Source organism: Bos indicus x Bos taurus, chromosome 17 (genome assembly GCF_003369695.1).
Source record: "Bos indicus x Bos taurus breed Angus x Brahman F1 hybrid chromosome 17, Bos_hybrid_MaternalHap_v2.0, whole genome shotgun sequence".
NCBI lineage: Eukaryota > Metazoa > Chordata > Mammalia > Artiodactyla > Bovidae > Bos > Bos indicus x Bos taurus.
In genome coordinates this window covers 30,346,515-30,372,254 of record NC_040092.1, presented here as the reverse complement: position 1 = coordinate 30,372,254, position 25,740 = coordinate 30,346,515, and the positions used below count along the sequence as shown (strand labels likewise).

The window sequence follows — 25,740 nt, the reverse complement described above, 5'->3', positions numbered from 1 at the left end:
CCATGTCATTTAGCCTTTCAGATTTAACTGGTATAGTGTTACCTAAAGCATATTTGCAGATGTGAAATCCATTTTTATCTGTGATTTTATCATTCCTGTGTATGTAAATTGTTGACCCTTCTGTATCTTTCCATTTTCTCCTCATCTCTCTCTCTCCCTCCCCGCCCCTTTCTGAGAACCATCTCTTTTATTCTGATTTTATTTCTGAATCCTAATTTTATATTTGAATATATCTTTTATAGTTTTGTCTTTACCTGTTTTCATCTTATACTCTCTTGTTTTTTTTTTTTAATTTTTCTATCTTTGTGGACTGAACTTATGGCTTATATATTTCCAGTATTTTTACATAGTAATAATTTAAAATTATTCACTTCCTACTGTGTGCAGTCCACCATGTACATGTACAACATCCCCATTTTTACATATAGAACTCTTGTATTTTCCTGAGAACTACTCCATCTTATGTTGTTCTCTCTCTTAAATGTTCTCCTTTGTTTGACTCACTGTGTAGGTTTAAAATTCTCCATAAAGAATTTTGAGTGCTTAGAAATAAACATCCCTGAGTCAGTTAACATAAATATCTATAGCTAGGTATGCCCAAATTCTCAAGTTGACTGATCAGTTCAATTTGAATGATCCTTGATGTTTCTCCATCACCAACTCTGGGAGTTGGTGATGGACAGGGAGGCCTGGCATGCTGTGATTCATGGGGTTTCAAAGAGTCGGACACGACTGAGCAACTGAACTGAACTGATGTTTCTCCAGCCACTGAACAAAATCATGTGGCCAGTCTGAACAAAGGCATGTGAATTCTACACCATTAGCTCTCAAAATAGAGCAAGTATAGTTAAGTAGACGTGTTTTAAGTATAGTAGGCTGTATGACTTGGCTCTTGAGAGCATGGGATCTGAAGCTCAACTGTCAAAACTGAAGCCTTTGTTCTACACTTAGTTGCTCTGTGGCTTTGCCCAGGTACTTAGCTTTTCCATATTTTATAATCTATAAAATGGCCACAATGAAAATATCAACCTTTTATGATTTTTGTGAAGATTAAATGAGTTAATATATAGAGACCAATGTATATGTGTATGATGTATAATTATTAAAACATATTTTCATTATAAGGTAAAGCATGGATGTGTCCAAATGGGGATTTAAAGCTTTTACTCTGGGTCTGGGTTGTCTTCTGTTAAGCTGAAGTGTAAGCCAGTGAGCACTGTTGGGTAATTGTCATCTTATTAATTTTATTGCCTTTCTCAACAAGCCCAGGCTCCCGTTGACACATGCAGAGCAAGGCCTTGTTAAGATGCATGTTTACTTGTTGGCAGAGTTTCATGCCACCTTCAGGTCTGATCATTTTCAGGGCAGATTTAATTGACAGGGTTTTAGTTAGTATGAACTAGAAATAGCCTGTCTTGCAAGGTTGGTTTATTTTTGTTGAAGGAAGGTGGGTGTCAAACAATTGTGTTTACAAGGGAATTTGTTTCTTTGGTTTACTCCTCAGCAACCCTCCTATCTTCACAGTTTTTAAATTCCCACATGAGAAAGAAAATTTTGTCTACAATACCAGACTTGTTTGTTAAACATAAAAGGACATAAATCCTCCCTGGGTCCCCAGGGGTATGATAGAGAAAGGGAGTGATCATTATAAACCACTTAGCGCTATGTGCCTGTATCATGTTTCCTTGAGAAAGTGATGTTTGATTGGCCCTTAATGTAGGTTTAGTAAATCCCTTAAATACTGATGTGAGCAATTGTGCACATTGGAAATTAATACCTGAGAGTGTATTATAGGGATTACCGTGTCTCCAGAAAAGTCACCTGGGCATGTGTAGATTTCTGAACCTGAGATGATTGTTTTGTAATTTTACATTTATGGGTCAAACGTTGTTTGTTTTTCTTTCCTTCTGTTCATTTGGCTGAGGTTCACAGATAATCTTTATCATTGTTTTCTCTTTTCCTTTTCTTCCTAATATTTTGAACTGTGCTGTATTGTATCAGCCAACCAGCTTATGCAATGAAGTCCATATTCCAAACATGGCATTCTATAAGAAAAAAGAATTATTTCAAATTATTGTGGAAGACAGTTGGATTGACTGCATTAGTCCTTTTCTAACCATCAGATCAGATCAGATCAGTCGCTGAGTCGTGTCCGACTCTTTGCGACCCCATATATTGCAGCACGCCAGGCCTCCCTGTTCATCACCAACTCCCGGAGTTCACTGAGACTCATGTCCATCGAGTCAGTGATGCCATCCAGCTATCTCATCCTCTGTCATCCCCTTCTCCTCTTGCCCCCAATCCCTCCCAGCATCAGAGTCTTTTCCAATGAGTCAAGTCTTCACATGAGGTGGCCAAAGTACAACCATACTCATAAACAATTTGGAGAAAAATACGGAATCAAGTGGCAATAATTTTTATGGTTTGTTTTGTTTTTCTGTTTTGAAAAAACCATGAGACATGGGGATGCATCCCAGGTAGATTTTCACTGGCTCTGTTTTAGATGATTTGACTATAATTTAAATTTTTAAAATGCTGTTTTTAGCAAGAGAATTTACTGTTTTGTCTCGTACAATTAATGGTAGAATATATGGATGAAATTTATAGTTATATTGTCATAGATTCCACTTTTGAAAAAAAAAATCCTAAAATGCCTAATCTACCACGAAACAATTTGTAGCAAAACTTTTAAGTTCTACTATTTTTAAGGCAAAGGACATAGCATTTTTTAGACGTTCATCTCATTTAACTTCATGGAATGCAAAACTATGTAGAGCTTTAAAACACAGTGATAAATGTATGCCTCAGACTTGTATGAGCTTGTGAGAATGAATTGCCAGCTATCTCACTGCAAATCCAGAAATTGTTATAAATATTAGGGCTATGTGTTTTTTTGAATGACATCAAATTCAGTAAAAAGTCTTCATGAAACAAGTAATAATGTACTTGACAGTGGTTTTTGTACAAGTTAGCTAAGACAAAGTTTAAGACTTATTTGTTCCTTAATACATGCTTAACATTTATAATCTAAATATTTCCTAGTGTGGTTAAAAACTCTTTTTACATACTTTTAAAAGGCTTACTTAAGAGATTAACACATATAATGTCGTGATTTTTTTTTTTTTTTTGGCTGTGCCACATGGCATTCCCTGAGCAGGAATCCGACCCCTATCCCTGCAGTGGAAACACAGAGTCCTAACCACTCAGCCATTGGGGAAGTCCAGTGGTGTTTCTTTTTTAACAGAAATCAAAAGGAAATTATGTACAGCAAAATAGTTATGTGAGTTGTTAATTTTAAGTTCCTTATAAATGATATTCTTATCTCTTGAGATGTTTCTGTTAGAAAGTGTTAGTTGCTCAGTGGCATCTGAGTCTCTGCAGCCCCATGGACTATAACCTGCCAGACTCCTCTGTCCTTGGAATTCTCCAGATAAGAATACTGGAGTGGGTAGCCATCTCCTTCTGCAGGGGATCTTCCAAATGTTGCAGGCAGATTCTTTACCATCTGAGCCATCAGGGAAGTTGCCTTAGAAAGACAGTTATTTTAAAAATGGCTGGAATAAGGATAATTCAGAAGGTTTGATTAACATACTATTATAAGAAAGTGGAGAGTGAAAAAGTTGGCTTAAAGCTCAACATTCAGAAAACGAAGATCATGGCATCCGGTCCCACCACTTCATGGGAAATAGATGGGGAAACAGTGGAAACAGTGTCAGACTTTATTTTTCTGGGCTCCAAAAATCACTACAGATGGTGACTGCAACCATGAAGTTAAAAGACGCTTACTCCTTGGAAGGAAAGTTATGACCAACCTAGATAGCATATTCAAAAGCAGAGACATTACTTTGCCAACAAAGGTTCGTCTAGTCAAGGCTATGGTTTTTCCTGTGGTCATGTATGGATGTGAGTTGGACTGTGAAGAAGGCTGAGCGCCGAAGAATTGATGCTTTTGAACTGTGGTGTTGGAGAAGACTCTTGAGAGTCCCTTGGACTGCAAGGAGATCCAACCAGTCCATTCTGAAGGAGATCAGCCCTGGGATTTCTTTGGAAGGAATGATGCTAAAGCTGAAATTCCAGTACTTTGGCCACCTCATGTGAAGAGTTGACTCATTGGAAAAGACTCTGATGCTGGGAGGGATTGGGGGCAGGAGGAGAAGGGGATGACAGAGGATGAGATGGCTGGATGGCATCACTGACTCAATAGACGTGAGTCTGAGTGAACTCCGGGAGTTGGTGATGGACAGGGAGGCCTGGCATGCTGCGATTCATGGGGTCGCAAAGAGTCAGACATGACTGAGCGACTGATCTGATCTGATATATAGATAATCAACAAGGACCTACTGTATAACATAGGAAACTATACTCACCATCTTATAATAACCTACCATGGAAAAGAATCTGAAAAACAATAGATCTATATGTATAACTGAATCACTGTCCTGTACACCTGCAATTGTAAGCCAACTATATGCTGATAAAAACTAAATAATTTTCTTAAAAAAAGATCTGAAGTAGTGTTTTGATCTTATGCATTCACCCAACCAGCTGATTGAAAATGACTTCGTAATTGCCAGGTCCCAGGAGAGCTTCTTGGTTTTTACCCTCTTTGGTCCTCTTTGGTGTAGATGATCTGCCCACTTCTGCTTGGATGGACCCTGTCCCTCCCTTTTCTCTTGGTTCTGTGTCATTTGTCACAGTGGTTTTCCTGCTGCTTCCCTGATGGCTCCTTTTCAGGCTCTTTTTGTTAAAAGTTCTTCCTTCCTACCCACACTTGAGATGATGTGGTTTCCTGGCATCCTCAGGTGTACTGGGATCCTGTGTCTATATTGCTCCCTCACTGAAACTTCCAATAGCTGCCCTGTAGGCTGCAAACTCAGATGCCCATGTGGGCAAGTGATGGAGATCAGTGAATATCTGGGTACTAAAAAAAAAAAGCACCATAGAAACTAGACAGGGTTTTTTAAAGAAACTAGACAGGGGTTTTTAAAAACTGGAAAGAGCATGTTCCCTGGCCTAGCCTCCATTTCCATGAAGGAGTAAAGGCCATCCTGACCTCAGGTAGTGAACAATCTATGTGCCTGACACACAGGTGCTGGGGCGAGGCTGTGAGTGAGAGAAAGGACCCTCCTCTCCTGGAGTGGATGCCAGTTCTACAGACCTGAGCCCACAAGGAGCCACACCAGGGCAAAGAATACTTGAACATCTGGCAAAGACCAGATGTTCAAGTTTGTTTTAAGAAAGCCTGAAATTCAGATTTTTCTGTGAAATTCAATTTTTTCCAAATGGTGATTTACAGGCAGGAAAACCCAACTATTTTATGATTTCATGTATATGTGGAATCTTAAAAAAAAAAAAAAGATATAAATGAGCTTATTTCCAAAATGGAAATACACTCACAGACATAGAGAACAGAATTATGGTTACCAAAGGGAAAAGAGCAGGGGTGGGAAGGGGCAGGAAGGGGTGATGGGAGATAAGTCAGTAGGTTGGGGTGAACATATACACGACTGTGCATAAAACCCATAAACCTCAAGGACCGACGGTAGAGCACAAGGAACTCTACTCACTATATGTAATAATCTATAATGGAAAAGAATCTGAATATATATATATATATATATATATATATATGTATATATGTAGAACTGAATCACTTTTCAAGTACACTTGAAATTATTAGGTTATAAATTAACTATACTTGAATTAAAAATGAAAAAAATACAGGTAGTGCCTAAAAGATTAATTAATTAAATGTTGACCTAAATATTTTAAAGTAACATAGAACCTCTTTAAACTGTGCTTCCCTGCTTTCAACACTGGTCTAAAAAATAACATTCTCACATTCGACCCTGGAATCCCAAGGTGGCCTCACCTGCACCTGTCCTCTCAGCTTGAGCTCCATCCTGTGCTCACAGACAACCAGCCAGGCCCTGGGGTTCTTCTGTTACATCCTCAGGATTGTGCTTCTTGCTAGAATGCCTTCCCCCAACTCTTCCCCCCAGCAGCCCAGATGCTGCCTTGTAAGCCGACCCTAATCTCACCGTGTAGGGTTTCCCTCACCCTGCCAGCATTCCACAGTGTTTCCTACGCATTCTCATTAGAGCACCCGCCAGGGTTTAATGGACCCTGAGCCCACAGGAGCTGTGGTTTCATATTTGCACCCTGAGAGTCTAGCCAAACACTTTGTACCAAGTCCATGCTTCACAAATACTCACAGAATGATTGACCAGCCTGAAACCAGCTCTCTGCAAACTAGTCCTGGTGGTGACGTCTATCAGCCAGTTTCCCTCCCAAGCACAGAGCAAACATGCTCTGTGAATAGCAGCTTTGTTCCACATGGAAACGATCTTGATATAAACATTACTCTTTGATTTAAAATGCTGGTTATCAACTTTTGTACCAGATATGTCTGAAATAACCACCCAGTCTGTTTTACCCTCGTCTTCCTCCCCTGTGCTCCACTTATTGTTCCCACCACACACTTAGAGCAGGCTCCTGGGATGGTTGTCCTAAGGAGGCTTATGCATTTGTAATTTATATCCTGGACTTGTCATGTGATAGAGCAGAAGTGCTCTCTCCCTTTGGTATTTGAGTTCTTCTCATTTATGCTTTCAAACTCTCAGGGTTATAGGTATGGAGTAGGGGCAATATGTGCTGGGTAGGGATGTGGGGCAAACTGTTAACTGGCAGCTGTATAGCACAACGCTTTCAGCACTGCTCAGGAACTGTTCCATTTCCCTTTTCTCAAAATATCCCTGTGAGTCAGGTTGCACTATCCTATTTAAGGACAAGAAAAATTAGGTTGGAACAGGTATAGTTTCCATTAGAGAGTTCTGGCTAATTATTTAGAATAGGATTTATAAGTATAATTGGTTTGTTATGCACTTTGTCCTTTTTCAACATTTTTTTCTTCTGTAAATTCTATACTATGCAAAATATATTAATTTTCGTTGTCTGGTATATACTGGTTTTAGACTTTCTAAAAAAAATCTACCAATAGTTTTCATCCACGCCAGACCTCCCTTAAGAAAAATTTGGCAATGTCCTAAGAATTCTGAAATGCAGTTCATAACAGTGATCCTCTATTTATATATGCAGTTGTTTAAAAATAGATATAAAGGCCTACATGCTATGTAAAGTTGACATAACAGCAGTAATTTATATTAAAATAATGCATTTAAGTACATAGATACACATGCCTAATTGCACAAAAATGAAGTAGTCAGATGTTTGTATCTTTTAAGTAACAGACTCATTGTGTATACGATAGCTATGGTAATAGACTAAATGGGTATGTCTAATTGTTTTCATCATGATGCAGAGTATAAGTCATGCTCCTGTTAGTGGTTTGATTCTCTAGAATAGTAATTCTTTTTCCAAAGCATAGACACTTCGTTCAACTTATTTGATAGTTGAATGTCTAGAAAATTGGGTTTAAACTAAACCTTTGAAACATATTTGCTTTTATATGTGAGACAGTATTATGTTGCAAACTCAGATGGACAATAGCAAGAATGTTGCTTATGTGAATGTCCAGTGAACTGTTTGAAAGGCCTGGAGGGTGTGGAGTGAATACCCGTTTTCTGGACTCTCCTGTGTTGGGTGTCCAGGGACCTTGCCCTCCTCATCCACCATCACTGAGACAACCTAAAATGCCTCTACACATTTCTGGAACATTCTATAAGGCAACTCTGCTCTCCATGAGTACCACTGATCGAAACCTTCAAACCCAAGGTAACAGTGGTTAGAGAAGTATTAGTCATTCACTGCTTAGGTTTAAGATGCCATGTGTAATGCAGTGTAAACTAGAACCACAAGAGAATTGAATCGTTTCTTCAAGAGTTTTACAGCCTAGCCAACTAGATGTATCACGTGCATATATGTAGTTAAATGTTGAAAATATGTGTTTGACAGAAAGAGAAAGACGTCTGTGAGCTGAGGACACACGAAGGTCTCACAGAGGCAATGTAGTACGGAGTGGGATTTGGAGAATATGTATATAATGAAGAGGCTCTAGAAAAGCTTGGACACAGATGAGGATAGGGAGCAAGGAATCTGACCAGGTGAAGGAGTTACTGCCGGAAAGTGTTGGACAATAATCATGGAAATTAAGAGTAGAGCAAAACTGCCATATCCAAATGGAAATTAAACTGAATAATTCATAAAGTGTCAGATATGGTTGCTACATACAAAATGTCTAAGTTTGACGTGGCTGTTTAGTGAATTTGGAGTTCCTTACCAACAAGAATGGAGGGCTTAGAATAGAAGACTCATCTTTCTTTAATTGAGAATGCTTTTTCAGTTGTGTCTCATCTTTGGCATATTTTATTCTATTTACACAGTTAAATTTGAGATGAACTCACTCCCTTGAATTCTTAAAATAACAGGTCATGGTTTTATGTCTCTTTTCTCCTGGTCTCTTGCAGGTATGATTTTGTAGAGGTTGAAGAACCAAGTGATGGAACCATTTTAGGGCGCTGGTGTGGGTCTGGCAGTGTGCCAGGAAAGCAGATTTCTAAAGGAAATCAAATCAGGATCAGATTTGTATCTGATGAGTATTTTCCCTCGGAGCCCGGGTTCTGCATCCACTACAACATTGTCATGCCAGTAAGTACCACTTAGAGATGCCCCTATGTATGCATTTCAGACTTGGTTATTTATTTTTCCCCTCTTAAACACGAGATTAAGGAAAACCAAGAACCAAAAACTTTCTCTGGCTTGATGTTTTTTCATAAGTGTCACTATAGTTATCACAAATAACGTGCGTGTTGTCACTTTAAGTCTTTAGTGTCTGTATTGCCTTAAGAGTTAGTGCTTTTATATGATGTTTTATTTTTTTCTCCCCCATTAAGGTGACATTGTTCTTTCTATTTCTTTCCATACCCACCAAAAGTTGATTTTTTTAGGTGGGTCCCTTACAAATACATCCATGACATTTTTCATCTTTTTTTTTTTTGGAAAATGGCCTGGCGTGCTGTGATTCGTGGGGTAGCAAAGAGTCGGACACGACTAAGCGACTGAACTGAACTGAACTGAACTGAAACTCCCTATTGGAGAAGGAAATGGCAACCCACTCCAGTGTTCTTGCCTGGAGAATCCCAGGGATGGCAGAGCCTGGTGGGCTACCGTCTATGGGGTTGCATAGAGTCGGACATGACTGAAGCGACTTAGCAGCAGCAGCAGCAGCAAACTCCCTAGTGGCTCAATAGTAAAGAACCCACCTGCCAACCCAGGAGATGCGGGTTCAATCCCTGGGTTCGAAAGATCTCCTGAAGAGGGAAATAGGAACCCACTCCAGTGTTCTTGCCTGGGAAATCCCCATACACAGAGGAGCCTGGTGGGCTACAGCCCATGGGCACACAAAAGAGTCACACACAATTTAGCAACTGAACAACAACAAAATGTGTTAAATATTCTTTTCAAATCAATGTTTTAGTAAAATATATATTTTAAAAGCAGTAATCTCAATTTTCCTACTTATCTTAATGTTTATCCTGGTTAAATAATATTTATGTCCTTTGTGCCCCAATAGGGAAGTTTCAAAATTCTTACAGGAATTTAAGAAATCTATTTTCTCTGATTATAATTGTTACTCTATTTTCATTTGTGTCACAATTTCTTGTACCCTTTATGTATTATTGTAAACATTTGTATCTATTTATTGCACTATAACAAAAGTATTGAAATCATTTTGGCTATTTTTATCCCATTCTACTTATAATAGCAATTCAGAAGTACAAATGTGATGTCCCCTAGTATACTACTCAAATATGATCACCATCACCACTTAAAACAGTATAAAATTGATACCATTAATGGTTTTGACAGATTTAGCAAATCATTGCACACTGGGAGCACAGTATGGTGTGAATTACATGCTTTAGTTAATACGTATATCCTAACTGTTTATAAAAGAATATACCTAGCACACTAGCAATTCATGAGGTAATTTAGAAAATATGGAATCAATATTTTGCTTAATATATTTGTATTATAACATTAAACAGAAGTTTCCCTTTTTGATTACCCACACTCAGTTCTGGAAATACTATTTAAGCCACTGATTAAATTGTGAAATTAAGTGTTATTTGAGATACATCTGAAATGAAATAACAATATTTAAATTAAAGCTGGAAAATGAAAATTTTATTTATTTAGTAACAGAATTGTTTATTGTGTGCAATTTAAGATAAGGGAGATATTTCTAAAATATATGTTATGAATTTTATATGGTAACTTTCGATCAGTCTCCTTATATAGATTATTTAAGGTATCTTTATCTTAAATATACAGTAGCTTTAATAAAATTTAATAATTTCATCTAGAAAAGTGTTAATGGTAGACAAAGATGAACTTATTTAAAAATGCATTGATACTGTGATTTTTAGCTTGAATGAAGCCACTGGAAATTTATCATCCTTTCACAGTACTCTGCTTCACAGAATTTGTGAGTTTAATATTTGTTTTAAGTCTAAAATAGCCTTGGAGGCCATGGCTACACTTTCACAAAGTTATGCAGTCCATATTTTCAGTTTGGGTTTTAGCACAGCTAATATTCTTATATATTTAAATATGAAACAATCAAATTTTGCTATAAAACATAATGATAGATATTGAATCATATAGAAGATTTGATTTACCCCAAACCTGTAACAAAAATAAACTTGAAACTGATAAGTTATTTGTATTTTAAATCAGCTAGCATCTTCATATTATATTGATAGCAACCTATTATCATCCCGCAGAATAAGACATGAAAGTGAAAACATATGTATGCCCACACCAATGGTTGTCTTTTTCTGATTTTATGGTCTCATGAGTTTTCTGATTGTGTAGCCCATGCAGTTGTGTGGAGGAAATTAAATATATAAAGACAAAAACAGGAAATGTACAAGGCCTCGTTTAGTCCCAGCCCCGTTACAGTTTTTCAGTAAGTGGTTGAGCATTGAGTTGACCATGCAACACAGTCACCTCAGCTTAACTTGTAACAGCAGGTTCACTGACACTTGTGTTTCTATATGTAAGTGTATGTCAGATTCCTGAGCCTGGAGATGAGATAAAGACATATAGAAGATCTGCTGTAAGTACCACCCATCCTCTGGACCAGAAAGGGTCTTGCCCCCTGAATTTGACTCGTTACCAGAGATTCACTGTGACTAATACCAGGAACTTCATTTCCAGATTCTGGGTGGAAAGGGTGTCAATCACTGATCGCATCATCAAAATTAAACTCAGTGCATTTTTAGATCATTATTGAAATAGCTGAATGAATTGTAAATATGGACTTTGGGGGCTGGGGGTTGACAAACTCCTGGGCTCTGTTGAGCCGTGTCTTTCTTTGTATCTAAGTTGCCCAGTGATGGCTGCCTGGGAAAAACAGCACAGGAGCCCTTATTCTAGTTTGCTTTCTGCTTAGAAAGCCAGCAAGCTAGGGACAGAGAAATGAGAGAACAGGACAGTGGTTCCTGCATTGCCTTATGTGATGTGGTGGGCTCTCTGGAGTGATCATTGGTACATGAATTGTACCGTGTCACAAGCTTTCTTTCAGGTTTAAGTTTTCTCTGACAGTTTATCTGCCATTCCTTCCTTTATCCTTTGTCCTAATTGCATGCACCCATCTCTCTTCCCATGCAGCCACACCCATTCTGCTCTCAATAACTGCCTGAAGTTGCTAGGTGAAAATTTGACAAGTAATTTTGCTTTGCAACTTCACGGAGTGTTTTGAATTATCACCATGCATCGCTAATGGCACCCCTCCCTGCCTGTCCCTCTGCCCCGTTGCATCCTTGCCAACAGGACAGCATCCATCAGTCTTATCTGTGTATCAGTGAAGGAAAGCCTCAGGGGGAAAGATTGCCTTTTGGAGCATAGGCTTTAAAGTTCTGTGGCATTTGCTCAGGGGCAAGTGCTCCTCTGAACCCCTGGATCATCACTCATACTTTTTTTTTTCTTCCTTTTTTGGCCAGAGATGAACTTCATAATTAGCTCCCCCAGCTCCCCAGAGGCCATAGTCCCACTGACTGTAAACTCATCAGTGCAAGGTAGAGCCAAGGGGCCACTGGCCTGATGGCTTCTCGGTTTTGTACTAAAGACGATATTCAGCACAGGTCCCGAGTGGGCTCTGAACTTCGTGCCTTGAGGTTTGTCGCTGTGCAGCTGCTCAGTGGTACCTCATCCTCCATTGCTCCTGGAGGGTCTGTGAACCCCATGGAGCTGCCTCATTTACTGTATGTTGCACAGTAGTAATGACTCATAAACCAGAAAACTGAACAATAGAGTAATGACACCAAATATTCTCCTTGGCCTGGTGTGTTATGTTCTGTTGCCAAGGACCATGATGCTTACCCTCTTTAAAGAATGGAATTGGCATCTTTTTTGGTTGGAGACTAGACACCCAAGTAGTTAAATAGTGCCTACTTATGATGTCATGTGCATTGATGTACATAGTCATCGTTCCTGCTTTTTAATAATTATCTGAATGAATATTTTGCATCTTTTCATACATAGAAAACTGTGGAGTATAATAGCACTTTTCTGGGATAATTATAAAGAAAGTTTATTTTAATATCTTTTGTATTTAACAAATAAGACTGAACTCTGCAGTCCTTTTTTGGGAGCTTGAATGAATATTTGATTCTAGTCAGCCTTTAAAATTCCATGGCTCTGATCACCATACATCTTAGCAGGAGAGTTTTAATGCATTAGTTAAAATTCTCAGAAGCAGTTTTTGTCACACGTGTTTCCATTAACAATTGTGCTTACCTTTGTAAGATGATTCACCCACTATCTTTCACTCCACTAGTGAATGAGAGCATACAGTGAAACAAGGGATCCCTTACTATTGTGAACAAAGTGATGCTGGTCTGGGTCTCCCACCTTGTAGGCAGATTTTTTACCATCTGAGCCACGAGAGGAGTCCTTAGTATATTTTACATATATTGTATATAGATATTCTTTCCTTTGAAATATTAAACTTCTAATACTTTTTCTTGATTCCCAGGTACCTTAGACTAAGACATAAATAAAATTCATCTTCCCATTTTGCTCTTTCAAGTAGTTATTATAGACTAAGTGTTAGTTTAGGGAAAAACTTAGCATAAGATATATACCTGAAACTATATGGCTAGTTGTTAAGAGCTTAAAAAGTACTAACAGATTGACTACACACATTAAAAATTTTAGAATTTTCATGCAGTTTTCAAGAATTATTTGTGGAAATGTATATTCTCCAGTCATGCTCCATTAATAAGTAATGGAAAAGAAAACCAGGGCAAAGGATATATATTCAGCTTTCCAATGGTGCATAAGGAGTTAATAATGTCTTTGATTTTTGTTTCCTTTATGCTAGAAGAGAGGGGAAAAAAGGCCCTGTAGATTAGCAGTGAGAGATTGTTTGGGAAGAAATGAAGCAAAACTGAAATAAAACAGTGCAAGCTTGTTTCTGTTTGGAGGCCACACACATTGAGAGCCAGTGCACATTTCAGATCTCTTAGAAAGAAAAGAAAATTTCTTGTTTAATTTCGGAGTAATTTATAATAGAGTATGTATGTTTTACTTTGTGTACTGTAGTATAAGCACCATTATTTTAAAATGTTAAACCTACAAAGGCTGAAAAATAACATCTTTTTTCATATCAAAAACTTTGTGAAAAGTTTTATTTTTTAAAAAATCTTGGCCTTCATGTAAAATATGTATCATATTTTTTGTTAACCAAGAAACAGTATTTATTTTTAAAATATGTATTTGTCGGGCAGTTACATCACAAAACCATACCTGTTTTTGAAACAAAATGTATAAATCCAGATCTGAATATTTTTAATGGTTTTATTTATATAGAGAGCTATTCTTCTTGATAATATTACTTGTAATCCATACTTTTTTAATGGTTCTGAGTTTTGAGGACTCTTTTTCTCCAATCTGGTTAGTATTTTGAAGGGTGATTAAACTACTGCTGTTTTCTTTCAAAATGGTTTTATTGAATATTATGTTTTAAAGAGTTTTAACCTAAGCATTCTGATCAGAAGTGGTAACAGTATTTTCAACAGTTTATTTGCTCTCCTTTTCAATTTAATGACTGGATCAGTTTAGATCAAAAAAATAGATATTAGAGCTGCTACCATACCACTTGACTCCATATAATTTTTCAATTTATTTATTTATTTATTTGGCCATTGGGTCTTAGTTGTGGCACACGTGTTCCTCACTGCATCCTGCAGGATCTTTTGTTGTGGCACACACACTCTCGTTGTGGCTCACAGGCTTAGGCTTAGTAGTTGTGGCACCTGGGTTTAGTTGCCCCATGGCACATGGGATCTTAGTTCCTTGACCAGTTATCAAACCCACATCTCCTGCATTGCAAGACGGATTCTTAACCACTGGACCACCTGGGAAGTCCCCTTGACTCCATATATTTTGATCTTCTTTCCTTTATTGTCTGAAAATAAAGGAAAGGAGGAGGAAGGTGGAATATGAATGAATCGAAGGCTTCTTTAATACAATCCCATGCAACTCATCTTCCCTTTAAGTTGCTTCCAAATTTGTTCCATTATTAGTATGATTTTAATTTTAATTTTCTTAAATTACCAAAGGTTATTGTTTAATCTTTTTACATTTTTATTGAAATACAGTAGATTTATAGTGTTGTGTTAATTTCTTCTGTACAGCAGAGTAATTCCGTTATACATATCTGTATAGATATAGATATATTCTTTTCTTATGTAATCTTTTCCATTATGGTCTATCACAGTATATTGAACCTAGTTCCCTGTGTTACTTTTTCTTTTTTCATATGTATAACTGGCACCTGTTGGATATCACACACGTTTTCTTCTTACTAGTAAAATTATACCCAGAGATGGATGTATGTGGGAGAATGAGTGTAAGTATGACAACCACTTGCAGCCCAGCGTGTGCTCTCCTGACCCAGTGAGCTTTCCTGCGAAGTACGTGTGGGAAGTGAAGGGGCGACAGGTTGGGAGCAGAGGGTGTGTGGTTTCCATCGGGCAGGCTCAGAGGACACTTGAGGCCTGAGGGGCCATTGAGGAATGCATGACTGATCACCAAAGGAGTTATTAATTATGCAGGATGAGGGGTACAGAGCCACTCAGTGAATATTGGCCTTGGGGGCAAGAAAGGAGGGAGGAGATGTTTTCCACTCCTTCTGGATATGCCGGTAGGTTTATCACGATTATGATCTTGTCAAGAAGAGGCTTACCTGAAGGCCAGATTTGCTTTTATGTTGTTCAGTTTAAGAAAAATTCCAGCTAACTCTCAAACAAGGCATCAGATTCATTGGTTCACTTTCTCAGGGGAAGGAAAAATAAATAAATAAATAACAGTATCGTAACCCAAGTCCCATAGGAGAGAAAATGTCAAAATGTATTCAAGATTTTTAAGAATCATAAATCTTCATAACAAACTGCATTGCATTCCTGTGTTATTATATTAAACTGATGTGAACAAATAAAAATTTAGGTTTAAACCTTTTAAAATTAAATTTTATTTACCTTAAGAGAGAATTAAGAGAAAAATGTGTTCTTAGAATTTTTTTTGTAGCAAAGAATGCAAGAAGTATTTTAAGTATAATATGTCTACACTAGAGTCTGAAACACATTGGAATGATTTGATTTTTATTAAAATATACAACTTACTTGTATATTTATGCAGGGAGTCTTGAGGTGACAGTGTTTTTTTGCATCAAAGAAAGTATACAATTGCTGCAGAGACTAAACTCTTACTTGGCTAAGAGCTGTTAAATATATTTTTACACCCACCCTCCAACCCTTGGACACAGAGCGCCCTTTCACGTGAAGAGTATGGGCTGTCTTCCATTTCTGCTGATGTTTTTTGTTCCAGTTAATTCCGAGCTATCTAAGAAACAATCTCACAGATAGAATGATTTGTAGTTGGAAAGAAAAGGCAGTTGCTAAAACTGCAGAAACGGTAAAAGGCAGACAGATCATTTTAAGTTAATATACCCAAGTGGGTTATAAATTAGAATTTAGACTAATTGAAAGTTTGGAATTTGATTCATATTTTCACATCAAAAGCCACAAAGATTTAAAAGCTTAGGGTCAACACAGCAATCTAAATCCAATGGAGAGAACTGCTCTCTAGAAGTAAGTTTGTCACCATTTAAAATGACAAAATAGATATGTTTTCTTCAATATCCCCATCCATGTTCCTGATAATTCTTTTCTTTTAGCATTTATTGAAGAATATGTGATGAGATATTTTGTTATGAGAAAATTCATAGATATATATGGTATTGCCCTGTGTCTCTTAAGAGCCTCTCTTGCTTTGGAGAAGAAATATATACTGTACAATATTTGTACAATACGTGTACAAAATATACCTGTACAAGTATTTGTGTGTGTCAGTATGTCCTACAAGTAGCTGGAAAGATTTTGAGAAGGAAGAGAGGCCACTGTTGAGAGCAGAGGATATCACAACTCTTAAAGAAAACCAAACAAACTAGCAAACAAATAAACACCTGGGAATTATCTAGCATAAATTTGATAGCAACTATATAATAAATATCTCTCAAGAATTTATTAAAAATGTATATTATCAGATGTCAGAGTTTATGATTCTCTTTTTCTGGAGAAAAATAAAATTATCTGCATTTTCATCAAATGTGCTTAGAGATTCTGATCCGAGACGATCTCACACTGAATTAGAGGGAGGAGTATGCTCTAAACCACAAACTGAGCAGGATACAGAGAGTTTTACTACAAGATGTTGGGGAAATACTTTTTTATATTCAAACAAGCATGAATATTTTATGGGTAGACTGGAGACTCTGCTTGCATATTTTATAGCTAACATGCCCATGTGTTCTCTATTTTTCCAGATTTCAAAAAAGAGTGAGATTTTCCCTTAGAATTAGATGGATATATTTCAATTTTTTTCCAATTATTCCAGTGAGATTTTTTTTTTCATGATTTCAGTTTGTAGTACTTGCTTTTATTGTACCAACTTTTTCTGAGCTTCCGATTAAAACCCATCAAGTTTGTCAACTGTCAGTGTCTGTTATGCCTGGAGCTACGATGCATGACCACCTGCCATCTTTTCTGGGTTAACACTAGCTTGTCTGATAATTTGCAGATGGCGAAGGCCCAGCACCAAGGCACCGTTCCAGGATACATGTTTTTTTCTCGGGTGTGATGAGGGTGATGAGACACTGCCAGTTAAACAAGACTGTCCCGACCATCAAGAAACATTCTTTCATTCTTCCTGTACGCTTTGACATGCAATCTTAATTTTGTCAGAGTTACAGTTGCTTGTCTTTAAAAAGCAGCTCTTCTTGGGCTAGTTACACACTTGGCCGTTCCCATGCCCCTTTTCTCTACCCAACTGTTGTCCTTTGGAGGCAGGCACTTCTGGTTCCTTTAAGTCAGCAGCTCCCAGGGACCAATTTCATGGAAGACAATTTTTTGCACAGACTGTGGAGTGGGGGATGGTTTTCAGGATGATTCAAGCACATCATATTGTATTTATTTATTTATTTTCGGCTGTGCTGAGTCTTCCTTGCTACGTGCAGGCTTTCTCAAGTTGCAGAGAGTGGTCGCTCTTCTCTAGTTGCAGTGTGCAGGTTCCTCATTGCAGTGCTTTCTCTTGTTGCAGAGCACGGGCTCTAGGCGTGTGTACTTCCGTAGTTGAGGCACTCAGGCTTAGTCCCTCCGTGGCATGTGGGATCTTCCCAGACCAGGAACTGAACCTGTGTCCCCTGCATTGGCAGGCAATTCTTATCCACCATGCCAGCAGGGAAGTCCAAAGCGTGTTACATTTCCTGCACACTTTATTTCTGTTATTATTAGATCAGCTCCACTTCAGATCATCAGGCCTTAGATCCTGGTGTTAAGTGATGCTCTTAGAATTGACCTTCAGGTCACCGGCGTTTGTTGCTACTTCTTGCTTCTTTGGTTTTAAGAACTGTTTGTGAGCGTCCTTGACTTCATGTTCTAAAGGTGAGGCCTGCACACTCTTTCACCCTCCTGCTTCCACACCTGTGGACACCTCCCGTCCCCTCCCCTGCACCCCCCTACTCTCTGTTGGATCCTAACTATGTCCAGATCCAGATGCATTGTGTACATCATGGCAGCCACGCAATCATTTCTCACAGCTAAGCCATGAAGTATGCTGTGACAGCGTCTCCTTTCTTGCCCTCTGTTTTGTTTTGTTTTCCTTAGAGCTATATCGGTTGGGGACTTGCTTATCTTTCTATATATTTATCACTGATTAATCCCCAAATCACTCCTCAAATTGTGTGAATCTGCTCCCTGTGTAGTCAGATGCATTAAGTTTCCCAATAAATTCATCTTCCAGAAGAAATCCCTGCAGGAACAGTCGGTCTGCTTCTCTGTGGGCTGGCTGCCCTTTACCTGCTGCCCAGCCATCATCCTTGGGGCTTTGCCTCCACCACTGTCCTGAGCATTCCCTTTGCTGTTGTCTTGAATTAGATCCCTTGTTTGCCGGATCTTTTGTCTTCCTCTCTTTTACTTTACTTCCTTATTTGGGAAGGGAGCAAAAGCCCCATGAATTTACTGAGAAAAAAGGAGTATCATAGAGAAAGTTTTTGTGATCTTGCGTAACTGAAAATGCCTTGATTTAACCCTCCAACTTGAATTCTTGGCTCAGACTAGAATCTGAGTTGACCACTTTGAAGCTGACTGGACATTCTGTGCATGTGATGGGCTTGCTGACAAAGGTGTTTACTGTTCTGTGAGCTGGCAGGGTCAGTTCCTTGAAAACCCCCAGATTCCCCTTGTCTCTTCTCTAAGGAGTCCTGGCTGCCAGTTCTCTGGACTCAGAGCTGAGTCACAGCATTAGGTATAAAGGTTTATATTCAACCTCCTCCTCACCGCACATTCAGAAAAACAGTGCTGCTCCCTTTTCTGCTTGGGTTCCTCAGGCCATAAATCCTTGTGTTAATCATGCTCAGGGAACAAATTCAAGCTGGGTTAAATCCCTCTTCCAGCCCCGAAGTAGTTTTGGGGTGTCTGATGTTTCACGATCTCCAACCTGTCCCCCTCTTTGCAGCCTCCCGTCATTTCCACAGCCGTAAGTACCTGACACCACCCGACCCCAGAGCTTTGGGTGATTCGGGCCTTTCCTCCTGCAGGTCCACCAATGCAACAACTACACATCCACCTGCCTGTAGCTTTCAAGTGTTGTCTCAGTAGGCGCCTTTCCTTTTTTTTTTTTTTTTACCTTAAAGGCTTATGCATTTAAAAATACCTTTAGAACTGCAGAGCTACAGTCACTATAGTTTCATTTCTTTTCTTTTATTCCTATAGTAATTTCTTACTAAAGACTGAGTTATCCAGTTAAAAAAACATTCACAAAGTCTGCACAATATTGAAGACACAGTGCATGCAGGGTGTGGTGCCCTGTAATTGGTTTTTAGGAACTGTTACTAATTCAAGGCTTTCCCTGGTGGCTCAGATGGTAAAGAAACTGCCTGCAATGCAGGAGACCCGGGTTTGATCTCTGGGTCAGGAAGAACCCTTGGAGAAAGGAATTGCTACCCATACCAGGATCCTCAAGTGTGTGGCCCCATTGCACAGTGATGCCAACCAAACCAAAACTTCAGAGTTTGGAGCAGAGAAAGGTCTATTGCAGGGCCAAGAAAGGAGATGGGTGATTAGTTGTCCCACAAACCCCAAATTCCCCAAACGGTTTTAGGAAAGCATTTTAAAGGCCAAGTGAGTTAGGGGCGTGGTTGGTTGTTGCACACTTCTTGGTCTTAAAATCCTTTGTGCTTGCAGCTGTCCATCTTAGGTCAGGTCACAGTGTTCTTATAAACCTCCAACAAGATAAATGTTATTCTCTGATCTGCAACTTTTTATCTCTAAATGGATGAAAAGCATTATACCTTTAAAAGTCAGAGTCTTGAGAATGGGCTACCCTGTCTATTTCCGGCTGTAGGCAACATTCTTAACTTGTAGCAAAAGCAATAGAATATAAATATTAAGGTAAAAGAAATGTAGAATGACTGCTACCCTCCCAGCCCAGAAATAAGCCACTGTAGAGGTTGCTTTGCATGATTATGCTAATATTATGTTTAGTTTTTTAAAGTTGCAGAGGCAGAGAGGACTTGATGAGCTAGTTAATATTTCCTGAACTATGTTTCAGGATTAATATCCTGCCTAGAAGTAATGGCAACCCACTCCAGTACTCTTGCCTGGTGAATCCCTTGGATAGACGAGGCTGGTGGGCTATAGTCTGTGGGGTCTCAGAGTCTGACATGACTGAGCGACTGATACACATACGCATAGTAGTAAGCACTAGGATACCAACCATGATTCATTCTCTATACCTGTCAGTCATACCAAACAACTTATATATGATCGACACATCTGAGAAAATGCTATCCTTAAAAACATTCCTCAAATATTCACTTATTTGAGTAGTGCTATTCATGCATTTGAATGCTTCGAACATTAAGACTAGAGCTTTTACATTTTTACCTATTCCCTTAACTAAGATAACATATTTGTTATTTATTTAAGATTACTCTAAAACCACATGAACCTGATTTTGTGTCTTATATATTTTTTCTTCCTCTGACAGTCTTAGAACAAAACTAAAAGGTCGGTATGATTAGTGTTATGATTTTTTTAATTGACATATAGTTGATTTACAATGTCATGTTAGTTTCAGGTAAACAGCAAAGTGATTCAGTTATACATGTGTGTATGTATGTGTGTGTTCTTTTTAAAATTCTTTTTCTTCTCCCTTATAGGCTCTTACAAAATATCTAGTATAGTTCCTTGTGGAGGGAGAAGTTAATTTTTGAAAGTCAAGTATATTTTAAACATATTTTGGAAAGAGATTGCTTAACAATGTCAGCTTGGAAACAGTTGAATCAGGCAGAAGAGAATGAATATTAATTGAATGCTTGATGGGCACATTTTTGGTTTTGACATACCTTTTTTTGCCTGTGCTGTGTCTTTGTTGCTGCATGGGCTTTTCACTTACTGTGGCAAACAGCGGGTATGGTGCACGGGCTTCTCATTGCAGTGGATTGTCCTGTTGTGAAGCACAGGCTATAGGGGGCATGGGCTTCAGTAGCTGCCGCATGTGGGCTTGGTAATTTCTGCTCACCGACTCTAGAGCCCAGGCTCAACACTTGTGGTGCAGTTGTTCCACGGCATGTGGGATCGTCCCAGATCAGGGATTGAACCCATGTCTCCTGCACTGGCAGGTGGATTCTTTCCCACTAAGCGAGCAGAGAAGCCCTTGATGGACATTTTTATATCATTTAACCCCCCTAATTCATTTAAACCATTATTTTTAGATTATGACTCAGTGAAGTGAGGATATTTAAATAGACATCCTGGAAGGTGAAGTCAAGTGGGCCTTAGAAAGCATCACTACGAACAAAGCTAGTGGAGATGATGGAATTCCAGTTGAGCTACTTCAAAGCCTGAAAGATGATGCTCTGAAAGTGCTGCACTCAATATGCCAGCAAATTTGGAAAACTCAGCAGTGGCCACAGGACTGGAAAAGGTCAGTTTTCATTCCAATCCCAAAGAAAGGCAATGCCAAGGAATGCTCAAACTACCGCACAATTGCACTCAGCTCACATGCTAGTAAAATAATGCTCAAAATTCTCCAAGCCAGGCTTCAGCAATATGTGAACTGTGAACTTCCAGATGTTCAAGCTGGTTTTAGAAAAGACAAAGGAACCATAGATCAAATTTCCAACATCCGCTGGATCATGGAAAAAGCAAGAGAGTTCCAGAAAAACATCTATTTGGCTTTATTGACTATGCCAAAGCCTTTGACTGTGTGGATCACAATAAATTGTGGAAAATTCTTCAAGAGATGGGAATACCAGACCACCTGACCTGCCTCTTGAAAAACCTATATGCATGGAACAGTCTTATAGACTCTGTGGGAGAGGGAGAGGGTGGGAAGATTTGGGAGAATGGCATTGAAACATGTAAAATATCATGTATGAAACGAGATGCCAGTCCAGGTTCGATGCACGATACTGGATGCTTGGGGCTGGTGCACTGGGACAACCCAGAGGGATGGTATGGGGAGGGAGGAGGGAGGAGGGTTCAGGATGGGGAGCACATGTATACCTGTGATGGATTCATTTTGATATTTGGCAAAACTAATACAATTATGTAAAGTTTAAAAATAAAATAAAATTTAAAAAAAAAACATTAAATCATCATAAAAAAAAAAAGAAAAACCTATATGCAGGTCAGGAAGCAACAGTTAGAACTGGACATGGAACAACAGACTGGTTCCAAATAGGAAAAGGAGTACGTCAAGGCTGTATACTGTCACCCTGCTTATTTCACTTCTATGTAGAGTTCATCATGAGAAACACTGGGCTGGAAGAAGCACAAGCTGGAATCAAGATTGCTGGGAGAAATGTCAATAACCTCAGATATACAGATGACACCACCCTTATGGCAGAAAGTGAAGAGGAACTAAAAAGCCTCTTGATGAAAGTGAAAGAGGAGAGTGAAAAAGTTGGCTTAAAACTCAACATTCAGAAAATGAAGATCATGGCATCTGGTCCCATTACTTCATGGGAAAGAGATGGGGAAACAGTGGAAACAGTGTCAGACTTTATTTTTTTGGGCTCCAAAATCACTGCCAGATGGTGACTGCAGCCATGAAATTAAAAGACGCTTACTCCTTGGAAGGAAAGCAGAGACATTACTTTGCCAACAAAGGTCCGTCTAGTCAAGGCTATGGTTTTTCCTGTGGTCATGTATGGATGTGAGAGTTGGACTGTGAAGAAAGCTGAACTGTGGTGTTGGAGAACACTCTTGAGAGTCCCTCAGACTGCAAGGAGGTCCAGCCAGTCCATTCTAAAGGAGATCAGTCCTGGGTGTTCTTTGGAAGGAATGATGCTAAAGCTGAAACTCCAGTACTTTGGCCACTTCATGCAAAGAGTTGACTCATTGGAAAAGACCCTGATGCTGAGAGGGATTGGGGGCAGGAGGAGAAGGGGACGACAGAGGATGAGATGGCTGGATGGCATCATGGACTCAATGGATGTGAGTCTGAGTGAACTCCGGGAGTTGGTGATGGACGGGGAGGCCTGGTGTGCTACAATTCATGGGGTCGCAAAGAGTCAGACATGACTGAGCGACTGAACTACTCTGAACTGAAAGCCACGCTGCCTCTGGGCTGGTTTGGGAAAATATATCAGGAAGGTCATTGAGAAACAAATATTTTGCTATTAAAACACCTAACTGTTATTTCTGCTGATAATGATGTCATGGCTACTTGGGAACTTTGAGAAGTTGGTGAGCTAAATTAGAATTTACCAATGTTATAAAATTATAGTGGTAATAAGCATTGAGGGTTATTATACTTTTTCCACATAGTAACTTTAAAGTGCAAACAAGATGTAAGTTCCTTTAATAATCACTTTCAAAGTAAACACTGTATTACCAAAAAATAAGAAGTCCATGGAGTCATTATCTCACTGATCATATTTCATTTATCCATCAAGTTCCATTGCAGTTGAAAAATTACACAGTTGCCTGTAAGTAACCTAGAATCTTTTCAGCTCCAAAGACTTGTTCAGGATTTTGTCATTAAGGAAACTGAAGGCTAGCACTGGTATAAAGAAACAGAAAAATAAAGTTGGAAAACAAGCATAAGGAGGCAAATTAAACTTCATCGACAGTCTCCTATGAAGCATCAAAATGATGTAGCCGACTGGAATACCAAAGAAGACCCAGAGCATTTTTAGTCTGAAATTATGCATTTTGTGCACAATGCCTGAAAAATAGTAGACACTTGATAAGATTTCAAGTGAATGGAAGAGAAAACATTCTTCTAAGGATTAATATATGCAGAGAATGCTATTTCACAGTTGTTTGCAGGATGACTACCTGGAGTTCACCAAAGGCTCAGTGTCTTGGCCCCAGGACAGAGGTCCTGTGTCTGCCTAGGTCATTTCCACTCTAGACAAATAAGTCGACCATTAAACCATATTGGAAAAGAATATGGGAAAGAATGTGCCTATGTGCAAAGCTGACTCACTTTGTTGTACACCTGAAACTAACACAACACTGTAAATCAACTATACTCCAATAATATAAATTTTTAAAAAAGTAAGTCAGCTTTTGTTTCACTGTGAGTAAAAGCCATTATGGAAATACCTGTCTCGTACCTTGCCCTGTGTTTCTCCACTGCAAGTAGTTATTCAGAAGCTGGATTAAGGCTGTCATCTGTTGCCTTAAAATACCATATGAATTATCTTAAGTACTTCTAAAGCAGGTTTGCTTAAGAAAGCTAAGGTTTCCATTTAAAAACATTTTTTTTCCCTTTGAGAGAATAATAAGAAAGGCATTGAAGTGGCAATTATCCAAGGCTCTAAAATAAAACCTAAGATAGGAAGAGGAAATAAACATGGGTAGCTCCAAGTCAGCTTGTGCAAATGTTCTAATACTGGGTCTAAAATTGTGCTTATAAATTTCATAGCACCGCTAGAGAGGAAATGCCTTTTTCCAGAAGAATAACATTCTGATAGAGCTTGGGGGAAAAAAAAGGCATTTTCCGGCTGGGTATAAGTTAATGAAATAGCATTAAGGATAATGAGTTGTTTTAGGAAGAGTCACATGAAAGACACCAAATCGTTCCAGAGACAGAAAGACACTGCGTGCTCAGACTTGACTTCCAATGCTTGAGTGAGGCGATGTGGAAAGAGATGACACATCCTTTGGATGAGAGTCTTTAGAAGTCATCTCAAGCATTCTGACAGAAATATTCTCCTTTTTTTTTGTTTCGAATATGATGAGTGATGCTTTGTGGTATTCTAAGCCCATTACTGGTAAAAGTAATAAAAGGAACTCCCGAATCCACCCAGGCTGCAGTGTTTTGTTAACATTGGAGGTTCCCTTTTAGCCTTGGTCTTCTGCAGGGAACTGATTGCCGTGAATTTAATGTTTATATGCTGCTTACTCACCTTGTGGAACTCCGCTGAAGTCTGTAATGGTAGCAGTACCAGTGCGGATTGACAGTTGTGCATTTGTGCTGTGTATTTCAATTGGTCTTTCCAGGTCCTGGCATCATGCAGGTGATGTTGTCTCTTCCAATAGAACTCTTTGTTCCATAAAAAGCCTTCACTATTGCCCCTGGCTTTGCCACAGTTTATTTGGCGAGAATGCTGTAGCATTATTCCATATTTGAGCAATTTAAGTAAATTAACTCTTTGAAAGCACCGTTTTGGATTCTGTGTTGTAGTGCCCTTGTGCATCTAGTTTTCACTTCTTTATTTGTACTGTGAGGCCATGGCAATTTGGCTTAAGTAAGGGGTTTAGTCATTTGACCTGAAGATATATGGAATTTTGTATTTTAACTGTAACTTTGTATTAAGCTGATTAAAAACACTCCAGCCTTCTGACATAAATAATAGTAGTATGAACCATTTCTTTAATATTTGCTACTATATTGGGTTCTTGATATTTGTCCTCTCGTTTATTCTTTATAATAACTATGAGAAGAGATTCCCATTTTCCCTGTGAGGGAGTATACCCAGAAAGAATGAAGCTTGCCTAAGATTCAGAGGAAAGAAACAGAAAAAAAAAATGATAGATCATGAATTTCAACCATAGTGTTATCTCCTAATCAACTTTTGTTCAATAAGAATTTGAACATTCTATTTTGAAATAATTGTAAGCTGACATTCATCTGTGAGAAAGATCTCTTCACCTGGTTTTCCCTAAAGGTAGTATTTCCCATGACTGTACACAGAAG

The 25,740-nt window shown here is 38.7% G+C and overlaps 1 protein-coding gene across 2 annotated transcripts in view; it reads left to right on the top strand.

Moving 5' to 3' along the window:
- Nucleotides 1–25,740, top strand: part of PDGFC (platelet derived growth factor C) — a 252,700-nt gene that overhangs the window by 182,333 nt on the left and 44,627 nt on the right. For both annotated transcript variants that reach the window (XM_027567214.1, XM_027567213.1), the window contains exon 3: nucleotides 8,427–8,607. In XM_027567214.1, coding sequence (XP_027423015.1) covers nucleotides 8,427–8,607 — 181 coding nt within the window. The remainder of the gene's footprint in view (nucleotides 1–8,426; nucleotides 8,608–25,740) is intronic.